Raw genomic sequence first — 21,540 nt, forward strand, 5'->3', positions numbered from 1 at the left:
ATCCTCGGGTTATTTAAAATTGCTTTTTCCAAAATTTTCTCAGTTTAAAGATATTACTTGCGAATCTTGTGTTTTGGCAAAGAGCCACAGACAATCGTATAGATCAAGTGATACTCGTGTTAAGACTCTTTTTTCTCTAGTGCATGCTGATGTTTGGGGTCCTGCTCCTATTATTGGTGATCATGGTTTTAAATATTTTCTTATCTTTGTAGATGATTGCACTAGATTGACTTGGGTATATTTTTTGAAAAATAAATCAGAGGTTTTTGAAAAATTTACTCATTTTTTTACAATGATTAAGACACAATTCCAAACCACTGTTAAAATCCTTAGATCTGATAATGGAAGGGAATTTGTGAATACAGAAATGACCCAGTTTTTTAAGAGGAAAGGGTTAGTCCATCAAACCACTTGTCCATACACTCCTGAACAAAATGGGGTAGCTGAGCGTAAGAATAGGATAATCCTAGAAGTCACAAGAGCCCTTTTCTTTGACTCCAATGTTCCTAGGTTTCTATGGCCCGAAGCTGTTGCTACTGCTGTTTACCTGATTAATCGACTGCCAACAAAAATATTGGGTATGAACACTCCTCTACAGACTCTTTCATCCTTAACTGATATTCCTACACCTCTCACTCTTCCGCTCTAAATTTTTGGTTGCTCAGTTTATGTACATGTGCCAAAACATGAAAGGGGAAAATTTTCTGCATGTGCATTAAAATGTGTGTTCTTGGGTTATGGGATAAATCAGAAAGGCTATCGATGCTATCATCCGGGGTCTAGGAAAATTATAACAACGATGAATTGTAATTTCCTTGAAAGTGAATTCTTTTACACCAAACCTCGGGGTCAGGGGGAGAGTACTGTTCAGGGGGAGTGTGAAATAATTCGACCCCTCAGTGTGTCTGTGCCATATCCAAAGCCCTCGGTCGCGGAACTAACAGAGCAAGCTAGTGTCACCGCCGAGCCGGTCATGTCTGCTGTAGAGCCTCCTCAAACGCCTACGCCTGAATCTCCTCCTCCAGTGATATCCGAGGTAATTCCTGACACTATCTCAGATAATACAGTTATTACCCCTGACGAGTCTGGTGTAGATAAGAATGAGAATGCAGCAATTGATGGGGATACTGGCCGTTATATACTCCCCTCAAGGATTACTCGTGGCATTCCGGCCAAAAGATATAGTCCTGAGAGGATTAGCAAAGCCAGATATTCTATGGCGAACCTAGCCAAGGCCAACTTAACGGAGATGGCTAGGGCATTTGAAGCAGCCCTGTATGAGGAGGAGGAAATTCCATACACAGCTGAGGAGGCTATGAAAATTCCAAAATGGAGGGAAGCAATGCTGGTAGAGATGCGGGCCCTAATGAAAAACAACACATGGGAAGTTTGTCTGAAACCTGATGGAGTTCGAACAGTGGGATGCAGGTGGGTTTTCACCATCAAACGAAGACCAGATGGATCGATTGAAAGGTATAAAGCGAGACTAGTAGCCAAAGGTTACACACAGACCTATGGAGTTGACTATGCAGAGACCTTCTCACCTGTTGCCAAGATGAGTACTATTCGAGTGTTACTCTCGATAGCTGCGACCAGGGAGTGGCCGCTCCATCAGTTCGACGTGACTAATGCTTTCTTACATGGGGAACTTAAGAAACCAATCTATATGGAAGCACCTCCTGGATTTGCGGGGGAATTCAAAGGAGGGAAGATTTGCAAGCTGAAACGAACACTGTATGGGCTGAAACAGTCGCCTAGAGCTTGGTTTGGAAGGTTTACAGAGGTGATGAAGAAGTACGGGTACAAACAAAGCAATTCTGATCACACACTGTTTCTAAAGAAGAGGGAAGGAAAGATCACATGCCTAATCATTTATGTAGACGATATGATCCTCACTGGTGATGACGAAGAGGAGATGGATCAGCTGAAGAAGAATTTATTTACAGAATTTGAAATGAAGGACTTGGGATTGCTGAAGTATTTTTTGGGTATAGAAGTGCTGAGATCGAAAAAAGGGATCTTCATCAGTCAGAGGAAGTATGTTCTTGAATTACTTACAGAAACAGGACTATTGGACTGCAAGCCAGCCGACACTCCTATGGTTCAGAATCACGGTCTGCAAATAGTAGAAGGAGCTAAAGCTACCCACCGCACTCGATATCAACGTTTGGTTGGGAAATTGATATACCTACCCCACACAAGACCCGACATAGCTTATGCAGTTGGAGTAGTCAGTCAGTTCATGCATGCACCTCAAGTAGCTCATTGGGAAGCAGCACTGAGGATTGTTCGATATCTAAAGGGGACAGCAGGCCATGGAATTCTGTTTGAGAATCATGGACATTTGGAGATTCATGGGTTTACAGATGCTGATTGGGCGGGAAATCCAAATGATAGAAAATCGACTGCAGGATATTTCACCTTTGTAGGGGGAAATCTTGTCACATGGCGAAGCAAGAAGCAAAGGGTGGTAGCACTGTCGAGCGCTGAAGCAGAATTCCGAGGAATCAAGAGTGGATTGACAGAAATTCTATGGTTGAAGAAGTTGATGACTGAGCTGGAATTGAACTCACAGAAATCATGTAGACTGTTCTGTGATAACAAGGCGGCGATCAGCATATCCGAGAATCCAGTCCAGCATGATCGTACTAAACACTTCGAGGTGGATCGGCATTTTATCAAGGACAACATAGAATCCAAGATAGTAGAACTTCCTTTTGTGAGATCTGAAGATCAGTTGGCAGATATTCTTACAAAGGCTGTTGATGCTAGAAGCTTCCATAAGGCATTGGGCAAGTTAAGAATGGGTGATCCCATTACTTAACTTGAGGGGGAGTGTTGGAAAGAATCAATTAAAAGGAGAAGAAGATTGGTGGAGATCACGGATGATTGATTGAGATTACGAAATTAAGGGAATTGATATATTTTCCTTTTAGTATCTAGGGCAAATCTTGCCAAGTATATACCATTTTCTAGCCTATAAAATGGCAGTGTATATTGTAATGAAAGACAGACAAGTTGAATGAACAAACACTGATCTTTCATCATATAGTGGAAATATATTGACCTCAATTATTTCCTTTCATGCTCCATAATTAACATGGACTAATATTGTTGGACGAATCCATAATTAACATGGACTAATGTTATAGGACGAACCAAAATGATAAAAGTAGATTATATTTTAAGTACAAATGAAGTAATATGAACTAATCAAAACATTTTTTTTATCCTAGTTGTGCATAATCCGACCACGATTTACGATAATTTACCTCAACTTTGTGAAAATCTTGTAAGTACATGCATACATTATTTTCAGTGAATGCTCAAACGTTATGTACAAGAGTGAATATTTTTCTTGTAACGCAACGCAAACATTTCAATAAATGTAGCAAAACACTATTTTACGAATGACTTAAAATCTGTGATATATCTAATAATTTAAACATAAAAATAGATGGAGACAAGTACCACTTGCCTCGTTTCGTCTATGTTTTCGAAAAATGGAATTCTTTTTTGTTGCCGCTGCTATTCTTTGTTGCTGTCACTTCTATTAATAAAAAACATATTTAATTAAGAATATTCAAGTCTTTTATCACTTAAAAAACCTAGACTTTTAAGATTAAATAATAATTATCATTATAAATACATTTTGCTTTTTATTTTAAATTTGCTACTAAACAGGAAGAAAACCCATGAAACAGGAAACTATGACGCGGATGGAAGTAACAAATATAACTATATATATATAGACGTTAAAAAATAAGACCAGTGATCAGCAATTAATAAAAGGATGCTACTTTCAAATAATTAAAAAAGGATAATTGCTCCCAATTCGACCGTTACATTCTCTCACATTCAAACTTTCATCTCTACAAACTACAGTAAAACTTGCACAAATACTTCCAAAGCAATCAATCAAAATTCCAAAGCAAAAAATGAGAGAAGCAGAAATATCAAAGGAGGAAGCAATTGAATTTGCAGTAGAAGAAGAAGAGAGAATTCAAATTCTGAGATCTAAAGCTACAGAGCTTCTCCTCAGAGAAGAATACAACGACTCCATCAAAACCTACTCCCAAATTATATTTCTCTGCCAAGAATCGATTTCCCCTAAATCCACCCAATCCCGTCTCTCAAATATCCACCGAACCCTCTGCTTAGCCTTCTCCAACAGGGCCGAGGCCCGGGCCCGTCAATCGGAATTCTCCGAAGCCCTGCGAGACTGCGAGGCCGCACTGAGCATCGACAAATCCCATTTCAAAACCCTTCTCTGCAAGGGCAAAATCCTCCTGAGTTTGAATCGCTACGCCGCCGCGCTGGATTGCTTCAAGCAGGCGAATCTCGATCCATACGCCACTGAGAATTCCGATTTGGTTAATGGGCTGTTGAAGAAGTGCAAAAAGCTCGAATCTTTATCGAGATTGGGCGCATTCGACATCTCCGATTGGGTTCTCGGCGGTTTCCGGGGGAAAACGCCGGAGCTCGCGGAGTATATAGGCGCGGTGGAGATCAAGAAGTCTGAGATCAGCGGGCGTGGCCTGTTTGCGACGAGGAATGTCGAGAGCGGGACGTTGATGGTGGTGACGAGAGCTGTGGCGGTTGATCGGGCTATAATGCCTCAAGATTCAGGGGAGAATGCACATTTAGTTATATGGAAGAACTTCATTGATAAGGTTGTGGAGACTGCCAAGAATTGTGAGTATGTAAGCAACTTGATTTCGTTTCTCTCTGCAGGCGATGAGCCTCTTGAAGCTCCAGACATGGAGGTTTTTCGGCCAGAGGCAGATGTTGGAATTGGGGATTTTAGTGGGAGAGTGGATAAGGAGAGATTGCTTAGCATTTTAGATGTGAATTCAGTTCTTGAAGATGCTATTTCAGCCAAGGTTTTGGGGAGAAATGCAGATTATCAAGGAGTAGGTTTGTGGATATTGGCCTCATTTATCAATCATTCTTGTGATCCGAATGTGAGGCGGGTGCACGTGGGCGACTACATGGTGGTCCACGCGGCACGGGATGTGAAGGCCGGGGAGGAGCTCACGCTGGCCTACTTTGACGTGCTGGCGCCTCGTGAGAAACGGAGGGAGATGGCTGACAATTGGGGATTTGTGTGTGGATGCAAGAGGTGTTTGTTTGAAGATGGTGTTTGCTTCAAGAATGAAATGAGGGAGATGGAGATGGCGATGGGGAAAGGGGTGGTGGATGTGGGGAGCTTGGTGTATAGATTGGAGGAAGGGATGAGGAGATGGATGGTGAGAGGGAGAGGGAAAGGGTATTTGAGGGCCTCATTTTGGGAGGCTTATGAGAAAGTGTTTGGATCAGAGAAGGTGATGAGGAAGTGGGGGAGGAAGATCCCGGGGGCTGAGGCTGTCGTGGATAGCGTTGTGCACGTGGCTGGCAGCGACGAGAGGATCGTGAGGGTGTTGGTGGAGGGGCTGAGGAGAGGTGGAGGAGGTGTTAATGGTGTGGTGGAGATGGAGAAGATGATCAAGTTGGGGAGAGGGGTTTATGGGAAGATGATGAAGAAGCAAGCTATTGGGGCATTGCTTCAGTTATATGGTCAGGAATGATGTTTTTTTCTTTTTTCTTGAGTTTCATTAGCTAGTGTTTTCTCTCAAGTCATCTTGAGAGATGAATTCATGTTGTTGGTGGATTTAACTCAACTTTTATTGGGCTTAAGCCAAGCTTCACAATATTTTTTTTATCTCCTATTATTCTTATACAAGCATCAAATTAGTATTTGCGAGAACTAAACAACTCTAATCTCCAAATAGAATCGTATGGAAAATGAATTTTCGATCTTTTTAAATTTTAAATGTTAAATTACTATGTAAAATGATGAAGCAAATTACTCCCTCCGTCCCGGATAATTCGGGTCACTTTGACCGGGCATGGGTTTTAAGAATTGTAATGAAAAGTTAGTTGAAAAAGTTAGTGGAATGTGGGTCCTACCTTTATATATTAGTTTTATAATAAAATGTTAGTAGGAATGAGTTAGTGGAATATGGGGTCCACTACTAAAATGAGGTCCACTACTAAAAATGATAAAAGTGAAGTGGGACAAATTATATGGGACGGACCGAAATGGAAAATTGGGACGAATTATCTGGGACGGAGGGAGTAAAACAGAAGTCATTTTCCTTTTAACCAATTTTCAGTTAAAATGAGAGGCAACTTAGTATTTGAAAATCAAATGATATAAAAGAACTCTATACTTTATAAATACTAGTACTCCCTCCGTTCCATAGTATTAGAGGCATTTCATTTTGCACACTCATTTTAGAAAAATAATTATAAATAGTTAAGTGTAGAAAAAGTAAAGTAAGAGCGAGAATATTATAGATAAGACTATTCTCTACATTATTCTTTCTTTTACTTTACTTTTTCTCCACTTTAACTATTTATAATTATTTTTTCAAAACTAGTGCGCAAAATGAAATGTCTCTATTACTATGGAACGGAGGGAGTACTATACAGATACTGTAGTGGTACATTTTCACTATATTTAATGTGTGCTTATGTTAACACGTGAGTATCAAATATTCTCACCGTACCCTTATAGTCATGACAGAGCTTTTCGTTACGGAGTTTAAGAAACGGATGTTTAGTGTGTTAAGTAGATAGAAAAATGAGAAAGAGAAAAAAGTAGACATTATAGAGTAAAAGTAAATAAAGCAAGAGAACAAAGTAAGACAGCGTAAAGTAAAATTGAGAAAAAATATTAATTATTATTCCCTCCATCCCACAAGAATATGCACTCTTTCCTTTTTAATCCGTCCCACAAGAATATGCACTTTATAATTTTAAAAACTCTTCTCTCTATTGAGATGAGACCAATTCTCCATTACCAATATTTTAAGACCATGTTTGGTTGCCGAGAAAGTAAAGTTGGCAAGGAAAATAATTCCTGAGAAAATGAATCCTTGGAATATGATTCTTAACAACTTTACCTTCATGTGTTTGGAAAATATTAAGATTTTAAATTTCATGTTTGATTAAATAATAATAATAAATTTAATATAATATTAAGATTCTTTTAATAAATTATTAATAAAAAATTATAATAATATAGTATTATTTTATTTATTATTATAATTATAATTTAAATAATTTTATTAAGATTTTCTTAATTTATTAGTTTATATTATTATAAATTTATAACCATAAATAAACATATACTTATAATTTCAAATATTTATTGATATTATAATTGAATAAAATTTCAAATTTCAAATTTCAAATTTTCATTAATGCTTTGTTGATTAATTAGTTTATAAAATGGTTATTGTCTTATTTTTAATAATATGATGATACATAATTTAAATAATTATATTATAATTATTAAATAATTATAATAATAATAATTGTTATTATTATAATTATAATGTGATAATAGTTATTTATTATAATTAAATTAAGTAGAGTATGATTCATAATTTTAAATTATGTTTAAAAAAAATCTTTATTTAATTAATAATAATAATTATTATTGTTGTTGAATAAGATTATACTCAACTCTACTAAATTAAATACCTAAATATGTAAGAATCCAAAACGGGAAAAAAGAATACATAAGAAAATCTAAGATTTAGAATCCTAGAAAATTGTACTATTTTCCTTGTTTTCAGGATTCTGATTACTTTCTCAAACAGAATCTTAGCAATCAAACATGGCCTAATTACTTTTTCTCTCCATCTTCCTCTTATTTACCCATTTTGTATTAAAACTCGTGTCGAACCTAAAGTACATATCTTTTGGGATGGAGGATGTACTATATATGAAAATGACTCAACTATGAGGAACTTTCTAAAATGAAAAAAATTACTCAAACTATCAGGAACGTAAAGAGTATAATAAACGTTGTTATCATGGGAGGCCAATTAAAGGAACCTATATTTAGTGTTGCTCTTGTAGAAAAAAGAAAAATGAATTTGAGAATAAAGTAGGATTGGAGAAATTTTCTATGCATAAAATGATTTTAGTTTATGATTGGAGATGGTACACGTGGGGGTTCATATTTTACTAACGTTTTCTATCTATTTTTTTTCATAAAGTCAAATAATTTCTTATAACTCACATCTGTCAAATATGAAAGATTTAATAGAGACCAGAGTAAAAATATAATTTACTCAAAAATCAAAATAAAATTAATTTTGAAGTATTACTATGTTTTTGAGTTTAAGTGTTTCATCTTAAAAGGTTGTCAAACAAAAGGCCATCCTCATACAGTAATCCTAATCCACTCCTCCAAACATCTCCATGACGGCGTTTCCACGTTCACCCAATCTCAACTCGTGGGTCACTTTCGATCCCACCATCAGAAAATTTACAGGGATCTCATTCTCAATGTGCGCTCCAAAGAGAATTGTTGGAGATTTGTCGGAAAACAAATGCTGCTCTTGTTGTCCCAGAAGACATTTTCTTGGAGCTGCTGCAGCTTTACTGCCAATTCTGCCCTCATTTGCCTCGGAAAGAGATTCAAAGGCATGATTTTTTAATTTCCATTACAAAAAAATCTAATCTTGATAATGAATTAGTACATTAGTTGAGTGTTGGTGGTGGAAGACTCTGTATGAATTTGATTACTCTGTTGAATTCAGTCAGTGTTGAATAGCATTCATCCTCCAAGACCAGATTGGTACGAGGAGTTTTACGCATCGGCTATGGATAGAACAATGAGATCTTATGAAGCAGAGGTTACTCACTTTTCAAAGAGCCCTATTTATTGTCTTTATTGAATAATGCAGCATCTAAAATCCATTCAGAGTTGGTAAGATTGCAGGTTACAAGGCAGAGTTATTTGCTAATTTGAGAGGAAAGGCGGAAAGGATACTGGAAATTGGGGTCGGCACCGGCCCCAATCTCAAATATTATGCAGATTATCCAGATACCCTTGTTTATGGAGTTGATCCTAACAGGAAGATGCAGAAATATGCACAGGCAGCAGCAACGGCTGCTCGCCTCCCACCTTCGAATTTTACCTTTATGCCTGCAGTATGCATCTCTTGAAAAAATTTCTTTAGTTATCCTATATGTTGTGTTGTTTTGCCCATTCTTACTGCTGCATCATCACAGACATTGGTTTGTTTTTATAACTACTCTTGTTACTGATGTTTTGACATGCTCATCCGTGTACGACTAGCTAGAACGAGGACTTATGCTAATGACTTTGCCTTTATCACATTGAGTGAATTCTATGCCTGCATTGCGGTGTTAGGTTCTTCTAAGTTCTTGTTCGTTCTCTCCTTGTTTGACATAATCCATTGTTGTGTATCAGAAAGTAATTACCAACATGTGTAGACCACTGGTAAATAAGTTTTTCAAGTGTAGAATCGCCATGGTTGGCTTTGATTTTGTTTTATCTGCTCACTTATGCATATTCTCATCACTGTACAAAACATGGCTACTCAAAAATAAGTTTTGCTGACAGTACTCAATACTCCTTGTGAAGGTTGCTGAGGCTTTGCCATTAAAAGATGCTTCTGTTGATGCTGTCGTTGGAACGCTTGTCCTGTGTTCTGTCAAAGATGTTGATCAGGCACTGCAAGGTAGTATATAATTTTCTTGCCTGTCAAAAGTGTGGATTCAATGTAGAGAGTTTCCTTCTAAAGGGACAATTATCTTCCTTGATTATCTTAAAAAATTGGAGAAAATCCAAATTTCTGGTCTAGAGCAATTTGGATAACTTGATATGAATATGAGTACAGAAGTGAGGAGGGTGCTCAGGCCAGGAGGGTTGTACATATTTGTGGAGCATGTAGCAGCAAAAGGTGATGTTTCTTACACATTTATAAATACAGAGAGATATCATTCCACATCAAACATTAACATCTTGATGCTCACTATGTGCAGATGGAACACTTCTAAGATTTGTTCAAGGAATTCTTGATCCACTGCAGCAAACTGTTGCTGACGGGTGCCATCTAACCCGTGACACGGCAACCAACATTGCCAAGGCCGGCTTTGCAGATCTTCATGTGAATCAAGCCATTCTATCCACAGCCTCGCTCATCAATCCCCACGTCTATGGAATCGCCTATAAATAGACTCACACTCAGCTCTACTTTCTTTCATGAAATACAAATGATCTTGCCGTAAGTTGCTACCAAGACGCAAGGGTATAGATTCGAATCACCCGCCTCCTGACTTGTGCCAATACATACCCATTGTCGCTGTCAGAAAGAAGACTGAAGGGAACATGGCAAGAAGGATAATGGAGGGGTTGAAGGGACATCTTCAAATGTATGCTTTTAAGCTTCTTGTCCTAGTTTTCTCCAATGTTTCTACTACCATTTTTGGGATAATTTCTTGTGTATTTATCAGTATGTTGGTCTTTGGATATTGGAGAATCCCTTTTTTTAGTGATGTTAATAAGAAGACTCTACATAGCCTGGCATTTGCAAACATTTCAGTTCAGGAATATTGCTGTTGGCCCTTTTTTCCTCTATATTAGTTTTACTGATTAGATTAATGAAATTAATTCATTTCAATAAGGTGAAGAACTAATCTCAAAATCTCATTAGACTGTGACAACAAAACCAACACATCCTTTAAACTTAAGGAGACAGAAAAAACAAAAAATATAATGGGAGAGTGTTGTATTGCTAACTTATAACTTAATCGTTAACTACAACTAAATAATAACCATTAGATATTCAAATTAAGGGCTTAGATCATTAATCCCTAAATGTCAATACGATCAACGAAAAACGTCAATAAAGTCATAGAATTAATTCCAAAAAATATCAATAGGGGTATTAATGTCCATTAACTACATGTTTAGTTATAACTAACTTTTAAAAGAAATCCCAAAACTTTAAATTCATATAACATATATCAAATTAAAGATAATTTCATAAGGATTCCAACGATATCCTACATGCATATGTTCCGACGTCAAAATTTGAAAAAAAATTCAAAATTTTTTAATTTTTTCGTACAAGCAGAAATGTCAACATACTATATAAAATATGTCAATATAATACATGTAAAATATCAATATAAGCAATGTGTTAACATTCTTAAAGCATTGTGTTGACATTCTCAAAGCATTGTGTTGAGGGCCGATAAAAGGGCCTTTCTCATCGGCATAGGCTGATATATCGGCCATTTGGGGGAGGAGGGAGGGGGGCTATCGAAGGCCCATTCATCGCAATGGTTGGCCGATGAGGCGTGAATGGGCGGCCGATGAGGCCGATGGGGAAGGCCTTCCCATCGGCCAACCATTACTAATGCTCTAAAACAAGAAGGATTATAGGAGGAGAAATGATGATATATATTTGTATGCAAAACTGTAGCAAATGTGGTCTTTATTTATAAAGGATGAAAAATTATGAACTTTGGTATAATTTGTATATAATTTTTGAATATAATATATTAATGATATATAAATTTTAAAAAAATAAATATATCAACCAATGAGATTTTGGCACAATCGCCATGGCTGATGAAATTAAAAGCAATTGGAGACCGACAGTTGGAGGTTGGCATGGAAGAGACCGTGGTTTTGGAGAGAGAGGGGGTGATGTGGCGGTCGGCCACAATACACCGATAAACATGGTCTTATAGAAAATTTTAATGCGAAATTTGTAAAATAAAAGGGAGATAGATAGAAAAATGTTTTAGTGGAAAATGAGTCCACTTTATTCGAGAAATTTCCTGAAGAGAAAAGTTTATATTTTTAGAGAATTGACCAATAAGGAAGAATTTCTATTTTAAGGGGAGGAATGGAGTATTAATCGTTAAAAACACATACTCTCTCTGTTCCACAAAAGATGTCACACTTATGGGACGGCACGAGATTTTAGGAGGTTTTGTTTTGTGTGTTAAATGGAGAGAGAAAATATAATTTTTATATTCACATGAGAGAGAACTTTTTCCAAAAAGGGAAATGTGACATCTTTTGTGGGACAAACTAAAATGAAAAGTGTGACATCTTTTGTGGGACGGAGGAAGTACAAGAAAGACTTAAAATAGAATAACCAAAATCGAAATAAAGAAAAATGGGAGGGGCAATTATTAATAGAAAGTATGGGGAATGATATAGAAATACCGTATAGCTGAGGGGCGAAAGTGAAAATATAGTGCTTCTCTCCGCCAAATTAGGGTTCGTATATTTGACTCATGCGCACAATTCTCTGTTCAGACAACCAAGCTTTCTCTCTCTACTGTTATAGTAGAATGTAATGCATAATGCGAGTTATTGAAGAAATGTCAAGATATACGAGCTTCATATTTCTAGGCTGGTACACACTCTTTTCTCCATTTCTTTCTTTTTATCGAATTTTTGTTCTTTTTATGTTAGTTTTATCCTCAACCTTTTGTTTTTTTTAGTTTCATTTTCCTTTTCCGCTTGCGTCATCCATTTACATTAGCTGTAACTGCAATAATTTGAAATAATTGAACGACTTCTACTTAATTTTCATAAAAGATCATTATTGTGGCTAACTTTTGGGGTGAAAAATCGGCACTCTAGTAAATTTATTCATGCCTAGAACGAGATGCTTTGTGATTTCTGTCCTTTTTAATGTTTTCTCTTGAAAAATGCATTCTTTTTAGTTTTTGGCAGATATGTAGGTGTTTAAATTACAAAACTGATTAAAGACTATAGTTACACTGGTGTAAGTAAATAGTGCTACCTTTGTTAATTGTACGTAGCAAGCAAGTATAGTTGCTTTCAGTGATCAAACAGTAGAAAATAAATACTCCATTCATCCCAAAAAATATAAGGACATTTGGAATGACACAAGAATTAATGCATAATTGGTAAAGTAAGAGTGATGAGGAGAAAGGGAGTTAAAATAGTGTCATTGGATAGAGGTGGGGACCGACAGTATTATTAGTGTTTGATGGTGGGCCCTCCAGTGGTATAAGTTGTATATAAATTAATTTATATGTTTAATGAGTTTAGGAGAACTCTCCACAAATGGAAATTAGATATTTTTATGGAATGGACGAAAAAGGAAAGTGTCCTGGACGGAGGGAGTATATATATTATTATGCTACGGTGAATGTGGATGGACGTTATTGAAGTATTCTCAAAAGCCGGCAATGGACTGACCTGCTTTTTCCCTTTTTAGATTTGTGAAGTTTATGGAGGTGTGGGGATAGTTTGGTGCCTTAAAGAAGTCTGGTGTGTTGTGAAAGATAGCTAAAACGGGGTCGCTTTGTTGTGTGGCTGCAAGGCCACATGGGTCTAATGCGCCCAACCGGGACTGGTCTGTAGGACCACACGAGCCCTACTGGAGAACTAATACAAGCTTTTCTCCTCCACCTTCAAGATGGGACTTACAATTCCAACCGGAACTGGTGTCATTTGGTTCCCATGATGGTGCTCAGTTGTATGGATCTTCCCCATCATCCAATAGTAGAGAAAGTAGAAGTTGGGTGAGAGGAAATAATCTGACAAATCATCAGTTTCTCGTGTCCGATGGCGTTGGTCCCTACTTAAGCAGTCCAGTTGACATATCTCCTTCGCAGCAATGGACACCCCCCGCAATACAAGAAATAGGCACCGATGATTGCGGAACTTCTACGAGAGGTATATTTAAAGAATTTCTTGTTACTTCATATTTTGGTATATACACTATAGAATCTTGATCTATTTTTCTCCTTTGTGGTGTTGGTATTTAATTCTTACATGGTACTATAATTTCCTAGTGTGCTAACATTTGTTTTAAACTCTAGGTCTCTTGCCTTTCTACCTTACACAAATTGTTCTGGATCATGTGTATCTCATAACTTCACCATATGCTCATAGCTGAAATTCTTTACTTAAACATTCCTCTTCCTTTTCAAATAAAATACTCAATGGAAAAAGAACACATCCAACCCTTCTGCTCTAAAATTTTCTCTGACTTGTGTTTTCAATTTGAGCTATGAATTGTTGGAGACAGTAATTGTGATGCTACAACTGCTACAACTAGAACTGAACTTGAGATTGCTTCACATGTATGCGTAAACTAATGCTCAAATTCATTGTTCCGTCTTATGTTTTAATCTTTTGCTAAGGGCTCAATATAATTATTGAAGCTTCGTCATAGATTCTATAGGTTTTATACAGTATGATAAAAGCCCGAGATATTTTGGCACTAAATATTGGTCTCTATGGTATAATAGCACCACCTAATGTTTATACTTGAATGTTCCTTTTCAGATGTAGTGTGGAGGCCAGTATCCCTTTCTCCCACAATGGAGGTACTGTAACCGTGTCTATCTTGTTGTTCTGACAACATTTAATTGCTCTAAATGTGATGCTCACAAAGCCGAACAATCTTATAGGGAATATCAGCAGCTAGGGACAGCGGAGGCTCCACATCACCCCGATCAGATAGTAGTTGCGATTATGAATACACAGTCAAGTCACATACCCCTCATCGTAACCGTCGTTGCTTTATGTCTAAAGCTATTCATCCTCTGTCCCTTCCATCAGAAAGAGCAACTCCACGAAGAGAGAGTACTGGTATTGATATCACTGAAGCGCCCGAGATGTTTGAATGTGATCTTCCAAACAGGTCTCGGATTCGTGCAGATTGTTTCAGATGTGGGCTGTGTGAGAGGTTCCTTTCACAGAGATCTCCATGGAGCTCTTGTGGGATTATCAAGAGTGGAGATATGCCGGACACTGGAGTCCTTTCGTGTCGCCACGTCTTCCATGCAGAGTGCTTGGACCAAACAACGCCTAAAGCTCGTAAGAATGACCCTCCGTGTCCCATCTGCATCAAGATTGAAGAAGAGTGCTCGCCAGACCAGAGAATGTTTTCCAAACTGAGGAACTCCTTCCCTCGTCTTAAAGATGTGCCATCTAAGCAATGGGGCTGTGTTCAAGCGGGGGATTGTGTTGAAGGAGCATTGCACACACCGAGTCGAAACACGTTGTTGTCGCTTAACAGGAACCAAATGCGGAAGAACCTCTCGTTGAAGGGAAATGCAGGGAAATTAAGGACGAGTGGCTCGTTTTCGCCCCAGATTTTTGCCGGTTCATGTGAACATGCTGCTGCTGGTTCCTCCAAGACAAGTGGGGGTTAAAGTTTCAACTAAAGAGAATGTAGAATTTTTGTGTAGAGATAGGAAGGGATGGGTAATGAGTCATGAGTTGTGCAGCTTACTATTTATTTGGCTTCATTGTGACTTATGACTGGTGTTGTGTGCAGTGGTATGTATGTTGGTTCTTGCCATGGTATTTAGAAAAAGTGGCTCTTTGTTAAATATGCAACATTTGTTTTTCGGCACATGATTTTAGGTAGTGTTGTTTTGTGAGTTAATGAAGAGAGAGTAAAGTAAGAGAGAAGAAGAAAAAATAGAGAGAGCATTATTTCCATTTTTAGAAACATTTCATTTTTAATGTGACAAACAAAAAAGGAAAACGTTTCATTTCTAATGGGACAGGGAGAGTAATTAGTTAGTTCAGCTTATAGTTATTCATCAAGCTAAATATGGATTAAATTAAACTTCAATTTAATATACAATTGGTAAAATAAGAGAGACGAGGAGAATGGTAGCTAAAGTAGTGTTAATGGATAATGAGATTCATATTATTATTAGTATTTAATGAGTTGTAATGGTGAGCTATAATTGTATAAGTTGTAAATAAATTGATATGTAAGGGTACTGAGTTGGTGACAACTTTCCACAAATGGAAATGCAGATATTTTTGTCAGACGAACAGAAATGGAAAGTGCACATATTTTAATGGGATAGATGGAGTGTATTTTATAATAAATTATTATACACCATCCGTCCTTTTAAAAATAACAACTTACCCACTCTGTCCCTAAAAATTTGTCACTTATTCCCATTTTTGTCTGTCCCTAAAAATTTGTCACATTTTATTTTTACAATATTTGTAATGGGCTGCACATTCCACTAACTCATTCTCATTCATATTTTATTATAAAATTAATATATAAAAGTATGACTCACATTCCACTAACTTTTCAACTCACTTTTTATTACATTTCTTAAAACTCGTGCTGGATTGAATGGTGTCAAATTATTAGGGATAGAGGAAGTATGAAACAACAAGATTTTAATGCACAATTGATAAAGTTAGAAAGAGATAGAAATATTAACCGACTGAAGTATCGTTAGTTGAAAAATTAGTTTTAACTCATTAGAATAAAAAACTCCTAAAATAAGTTCATAATATTTAAGGGATGGGCCAAGAAAATAGTTGCAACTCCTTCCGTCCTTTAAAAGTATGAACATTTAGTTCGACACGAGTTTTAATGTATAATTGGTAAAGTAAGATAGATATAATGAGTGATGTAAGTAATGTTAGTAAAAAGTGTGTTCCACATCATTAGTAGTGTAATGTAATGATATAAGTTGTAAATAAAATAATGTGTAACGGTAATGTGTTGTTTAACTATTCAAAAATTAGAAAGTTCATACTTTTCAAGAAGAACTATTAAGGAAATAGTTCATACTTTTAAGGACAGACGAACTATTAAGAAAATAGTTCATACTTTTAAGGACTGAGAGAGTATTTTTAAAGGACATTGAAGTATATAAAAGAAAGATTTAGATTCCATTAATTTTTTTCACTCTCATTTACACTCCCTCCATCCCACTATCCCAGAAAAATAATACTCCATCCGTCCCACAAAAGATGTCACACTTTCTTTTTTAGTTTGTCCCATAAAAGATGTCACATTTCCCTTTTTGGAAAAAGTTATCTCTCATATGAATATAAAAATTATATTTTCTCTCTCCATTTAACACACAAAACAAAATCTTCTAAAATCTCGTGCCGTCCCACAAGTGTGACATCTTTTATGGAACGGAGGGAGTACTCCCACTATCCACCATTCCTTAAAAATAATATTCCCACTATCCACTATCCCATAACTATAAGTATTCGTTTTGAAAAAATATTCCCTCCGTCCTATTAAATACTCCCTCCGTCCACGATTAAGAGTCTCATTTCTAAATAACGCGGGTTTTAAGAAATGTTAAGAAAAGTGGATGGAAGAAAGTTAGTGGAATAAGGGTCCCACTTGTATATATTAGTTTTAAATGATATAAGAGTGGAATGAGTTAATGGAATGTGAGGTCTCTTTACCATTTATAGTAATTATGAACCCGGACTCTTATTCGTGGACGGACAAAAATAGAAAAACGGGACTCTTATTCATGGACAGATGGAGTATGAAATATCTGGGAATCGGCACTGGATTTTATGTAGTATTGTTTTGTGAGTTAATGAAGAGAGATGAAAAAGTAGAAATAGAGTAGTTTATGTCAACTATATTTAGTTGATATACAAATATATGCGTGTTGACATCTACTCCCTCCGTCCGCCATTAGGAGTCCCATTTATGGGCGGCGCGGGTTTTAAGAAATGTTAAGAAAAGTGGGTGGAAAAAAGTTAGTGGAATAGGGGTCCCACTTATATATATTAGTTTTAAATGAAATATGAGTGAGATGAGTTAGTGGAAAGTGGGACCCTATTACCATTTATGGTAAAAGTGAACCGGGACTCCTATTCGCGGACGGACTAAAATGAAAAAACGGACTCTTATTCGCGGACAGAGGGAGTATAACGTAAGTTGTTGATATGGTTGTCAATTATCAATTTAAGATAGTTATCAACTGATCCCTTAAAAATATATACTCCTCCGTCCAAAGGTAGTTGGAGCATTTCTTTTGGGTACGAGATTTAAGAATTTTCATGTTAAATGTGAAAGTGGAGAGAGAAAAGTAAGAGAGAGAATAAAGTAAGAGAGAGTAAAGTAATAAAGGGAATAAAAATTTTACCAAAAAGAAAAATAACTCAACTACATTGGGACAAACAAAGATAGAAATACGACTTAACTACCTTGAGACGAAAAAAGTACTTACTTATCACTTTTGAAAACAAGTCAAATATTAGTATGTCGGTTTCTTTATCAGTTTCTTTCACAAATAATATCAGTCATACCTTATGGGGTGTTAGATTTGCAAGATTGTATCCTGGATTAAATATGTATTGTGCTTGGTTCATGAGATTCAATCCCACAACTCAATCCTAGATGGATAATCATGGGATAATTAGTTATAGATAACCCCCTATGACTAAAATAATCTTACAACTCAATCTTAGATTATATCCTTGTATTCAATCCTAGATTATATCTTAGTATAATTTTATCTAGTAAACTGAACACCACCGCGAAAAGGATTTTAGATGTGGTATGTACGTCAATATATCAACTACAATATCTAATGGATAAAAAATATTTTTAATTCTCATTTTAATATTAACATAAGTAATCTCTGTCCTATTATAAGCGAGTCACTTTTATTTTAGGTATATTCCATCGTAAATGAATCATTTGCATTTTAAACAAAAAAATCTTTTGTTACTTTATTCTTTTCAGTCATCTGCTTTTCATTTTCTTATACTTTCCTCCAACTACTTTAACTTTTTAAATATTCCTTAAATCTGGTGCGTAGTAATATTCATCTTCGGTCGGTGGTCAGAAAATAAGTTTCGGTTCTCTCACCATTCCAATAATTGATTTTTTTATTATCTATTTTGAGTAATTAGAATTTTTGGGTCGAGTCAATATGTAGTTATTGGGTGGTATATTTAGCGGTTAAACTTATTTGAATATAATAAACCGCTCTTCATTTAAATCCAAAACATCTCTCCATCCATCACCCAAAATCTCTTCTCAAAAATGGAGAAATCAGCGTCAGAAAGGATCGGCATCAGAATCTACAGCCCACCACCGCCCCCGCCGTACCCACCGGGCGGTCGCAAGCGGCGAGCAGTGGCCAACGGCGTGCAGAGAACCCTCTCCAAAACCTCCCTCCTCGCCAACTTCCTTCCAACCGGCACCCTCCTGACCTTCGAGATGGTCCTTCCCTCCATCTACGCCAACGGCGAGTGCTCTCCCGTCAAGACTCACATGATCTACGCCCTCCTCTCCCTCTGCGGCCTCTCCTGCTTCTTCTTCCACTTCACCGACTCCTTCAAGGGCCCTGACGGCAAGGTCTACTACGGCTTCGTCACCCCTCGAGGCCTCGCTGTTTTCAAGTCTGGCCTCGGGGTGGACGTGCCTAGGGACGACAAGTTCAGGGTGAGCCTTAGTGACTTTGTGCATGCAATGATGTCTGTTCTTGTCTTCGCTGCCATTGCATTTTCTGACTATCGGGTCACCGGGTGTGTGTTTCCCGGCCACGCCAAGGAGTTGGATGAAGTCATGAAGAGTTTCCCGTTGATGATTGGGATTGTTTGTAGTGGCTTGTTTCTTGTCTTTCCCACTACGAGATATGGGATTGGCTGTGTCTCTGCCTGAACTTTGTATGTAACTTGTTCTGTATTGTTTAGATTGTTTGTTTCTGAATACTAGTGTGTGTAATGATAGGCTTATCAATATGATTTGTACGTAATATACAAACTAATGCGAATATCTTTCTCTGCAAAAATATATTTTCTCTTCTCAGATACATTTTCCTTTGGTACGGCGAATACTGATTGATTAATACCCCTCCATCTTCCGTTAAATAACACCTACAATGTGAGGTCCATTATAAAAATAGTCTCCACTAAAAAAATAAGGATGTCAATTAATTGATGACGGACGAAAAAGAAAATTGGTACTATCAATTAATAGGGACAGGGCTGTAGAAGATTCATTTGGTGAATTTGCCAAAATTTTAGATCATCCCCATACTCTTCTATGTTGTATAGGATGAGAAATAGAATTGAAATGCAGAGATATAAATACAATAATTAATGAACATTGAAGAACTTTCAAGACTACATTTTTATAGATGGTTCGGTGATTTTATTTAATAATTTTATATGACACATATGGCATTACAAAGCTTGTACTCCAAGTATTCTTGGGCACCAAGCTTATATACTCCCTCCATGACTCCGTCCCACCATAAGAGTCATATTTTGTCATTTTCGACCGTCCCACAATAAGAGTCCTATTTAACTTTTACCATAAATAGTAAATAGTCCTCACATTCCACCAAGTTATTCCACTCACATTTTATTATAAAACTAATATGTATAAGTGAAACCCACATTCAACTAATTTATTTAACCCACTTTTCTTTACATTTTTAAAAACTCGTGTCAAATCAAATAGGACTCATATTGTGGTATAAATGGAGTAGAGTTCTTAACCTTTAAGCTAATATATTTCTTGTCCTCCAAGCTAATACATTTCTTGATCTCCATGCTATTGCATTTCTCCGATACTCAATATGCGAAGACCATCTTCAAAGCTTCTGGAGTTGACTGCCTTGGTTCCTTGATTTTCTCTTAATTGATTTCTTCATTCCAACACTCCATATCAAGTTGAGTATCAAACTTTTCGACATTTAGCTTGCACGATCTTCACTTTGATAAATACTTTATACGTCTCACTTAAGCCGGGACAGAGGGAATATTTAATATAAGAAATATTTCTAAAAATATATTTAATTTTTATTTTTAAAAATTTCAAATTACTGTATAAATTATGTTGGGTGAGTGTTGTGTGTGTAATGTGTATGTACGTTGTGTGTGGAAGTGTATTACAACCTCCATCCACCAGTACAAGGCCAATTTGATTGGACACAAATTTTAAGAAATATAGCAAAAAGTGAGTGAAAAATGTTAGTCAAAGGCGAGTCCTACTTTTATATGCTCCATCCGGTCTGCCATAAGCAAGCCACTTCTTTTGGCACAATATTTAAAGAATTGATATTTAAAGAGTGTAAAGTACTTATGAGAAAGGAAAAAGTAGAGGAGTGAAAAGAATAAAGTAGGTGAAAAAATAAAGTAAAAGAAATGATTTTTTGCTTAAAATGGAAATGACTCACTTATAATGGGACATCCAAAAAAGGAAAGTGACTCGGGCAGGGGGTAGAGATGCTCACGGTTCATGAACCGACGGTTCCGGTTCGGAACCGCCGGTTCCGATTTTAGGAAATGTGGAACCGGAACCGAACCGTGAGGCTATTTCACAGTTTCGGTTTCGGTTCGAAAATCGGCGGTTCCGGTTCCGGTTTCGAACCGCCGGTTTTCAAACTGTTTTTTTTACGATTTTCACGGTTTTGAACCGGCGGTTTCCTGCGGTTTTGGCTCGGTTTCACGGTTTTCCTGCGGATTTTCGCGGTTTCGGTCTGGAACCCCCCAGAACCGGCGGTTCCGGCACGGTTTCGGTTCTGGAATTTTGGAACCTGAACCGAACAACAGTTCCAAAAGTGAAGGTTTCGGTTCGATTTAAATCTCACGGTTCCGGTTTGGAACCGGAACCGCCGGTTACGGTTCCACAGTTAACCGCCTGAACCGAAAACCTTGGACATCTCTAGCAGGGGGTATTAGTTTTATAGTGAAATATGAGGTTCATTACCAAAAGTAGTAGTGAAAAACAAATAGGACATTTATCGTGGACAAATAAAATGACAATGAAATTTTTATTAATTGACGGAGGAAGTAGTGTGTAATGTATGTGGAAGTGTGTATGTTTTTTTTCTGTTGTGTTGTGAGTGCAGTGTGTGTGCAATATATGTCTTGTGTGTTAAAGTGTAGGGGTGTGTTGAAGTGTAGGTACGTGC

The 21,540-nt window shown here is 36.9% G+C and overlaps 4 protein-coding genes across 5 annotated transcripts; all 4 read left to right on the top strand.

Annotated features, from left to right (window-relative positions):
* Positions 1–3,890: 3,890 nt before the first annotated feature.
* On the top strand, positions 3,891–5,692 carry LOC125215999 (methyltransferase FGSG_00040). Its single transcript, XM_048117593.1, has one exon. The coding sequence runs from the start codon at positions 3,939–3,941 to the stop codon at positions 5,565–5,567; it is 1,629 nt and encodes a 542-aa protein (XP_047973550.1). The 5' UTR covers positions 3,891–3,938; the 3' UTR covers positions 5,568–5,692.
* Positions 5,693–8,217: 2,525 nt separating this feature from the next.
* Positions 8,218–10,408, top strand: LOC125212311 (putative methyltransferase-like protein 7A). 2 transcript variants are annotated; one of them, XM_048112437.1, is made up of 6 exons: positions 8,218–8,481; positions 8,598–8,693; positions 8,773–8,991; positions 9,449–9,545; positions 9,705–9,767; positions 9,850–10,408. In XM_048112437.1, exons 1-6 carry the CDS (start codon positions 8,257–8,259, stop codon positions 10,041–10,043), a joined length of 894 nt encoding a protein of 297 aa, XP_047968394.1. In that variant the 5' UTR covers positions 8,218–8,256; the 3' UTR covers positions 10,044–10,408. The 2 variants fall into 2 exon arrangements, with proteins under 2 accessions (XP_047968394.1, XP_047968395.1); XM_048112438.1 differs by having other exon boundaries at positions 8,465–8,481; positions 8,763–8,991.
* A 2,732-nt stretch (positions 10,409–13,140) lies between these two features.
* Positions 13,141–15,227, top strand: LOC125211250 (the record flags this gene model as incomplete). The annotated part of the gene is made up of 3 exons (XM_048110979.1): positions 13,141–13,537; positions 14,153–14,193; positions 14,278–15,227. Coding segments are annotated over 3 exons (1,185 nt in total), but the record flags the coding sequence as incomplete, so codon positions are not given.
* Positions 15,228–18,541: 3,314 nt separating this feature from the next.
* Positions 18,542–19,388, top strand: LOC125208928 (protein DMP9-like). Its single transcript, XM_048108460.1, has one exon. The coding sequence runs from the start codon at positions 18,660–18,662 to the stop codon at positions 19,278–19,280; it is 621 nt and encodes a 206-aa protein (XP_047964417.1). The 5' UTR covers positions 18,542–18,659; the 3' UTR covers positions 19,281–19,388.
* The last annotated feature ends 2,152 nt before the right edge of the window (positions 19,389–21,540 follow it).

The sequence above is a fragment of the Salvia hispanica genome, chromosome 3 (genome assembly GCF_023119035.1).
Source record: "Salvia hispanica cultivar TCC Black 2014 chromosome 3, UniMelb_Shisp_WGS_1.0, whole genome shotgun sequence".
NCBI lineage: Eukaryota > Viridiplantae > Streptophyta > Magnoliopsida > Lamiales > Lamiaceae > Salvia > Salvia hispanica.

Coding starts and splice junctions, on each gene's coding strand:
- LOC125215999 (XM_048117593.1), top strand. CDS start 3,939: ATGAGAGAAGCAGAAATATCAAAGGAGGAAGCAATTGAATTTGCAGTA.
- LOC125208928 (XM_048108460.1), top strand. CDS start 18,660: ATGGAGAAATCAGCGTCAGAAAGGATCGGCATCAGAATCTACAGCCCA.
- LOC125212311 (XM_048112437.1), top strand. CDS start 8,257: ATGACGGCGTTTCCACGTTCACCCAATCTCAACTCGTGGGTCACTTTC. Junction 8,992..9,448: donor ATTTTACCTTTATGCCTGCA/GTATGCATCTCT, acceptor CTCCTTGTGAAG/GTTGCTGAGGCTTTGCCATT. Junction 9,546..9,704: donor TGTTGATCAGGCACTGCAAG/GTAGTATATAAT, acceptor ATATGAGTACAG/AAGTGAGGAGGGTGCTCAGG.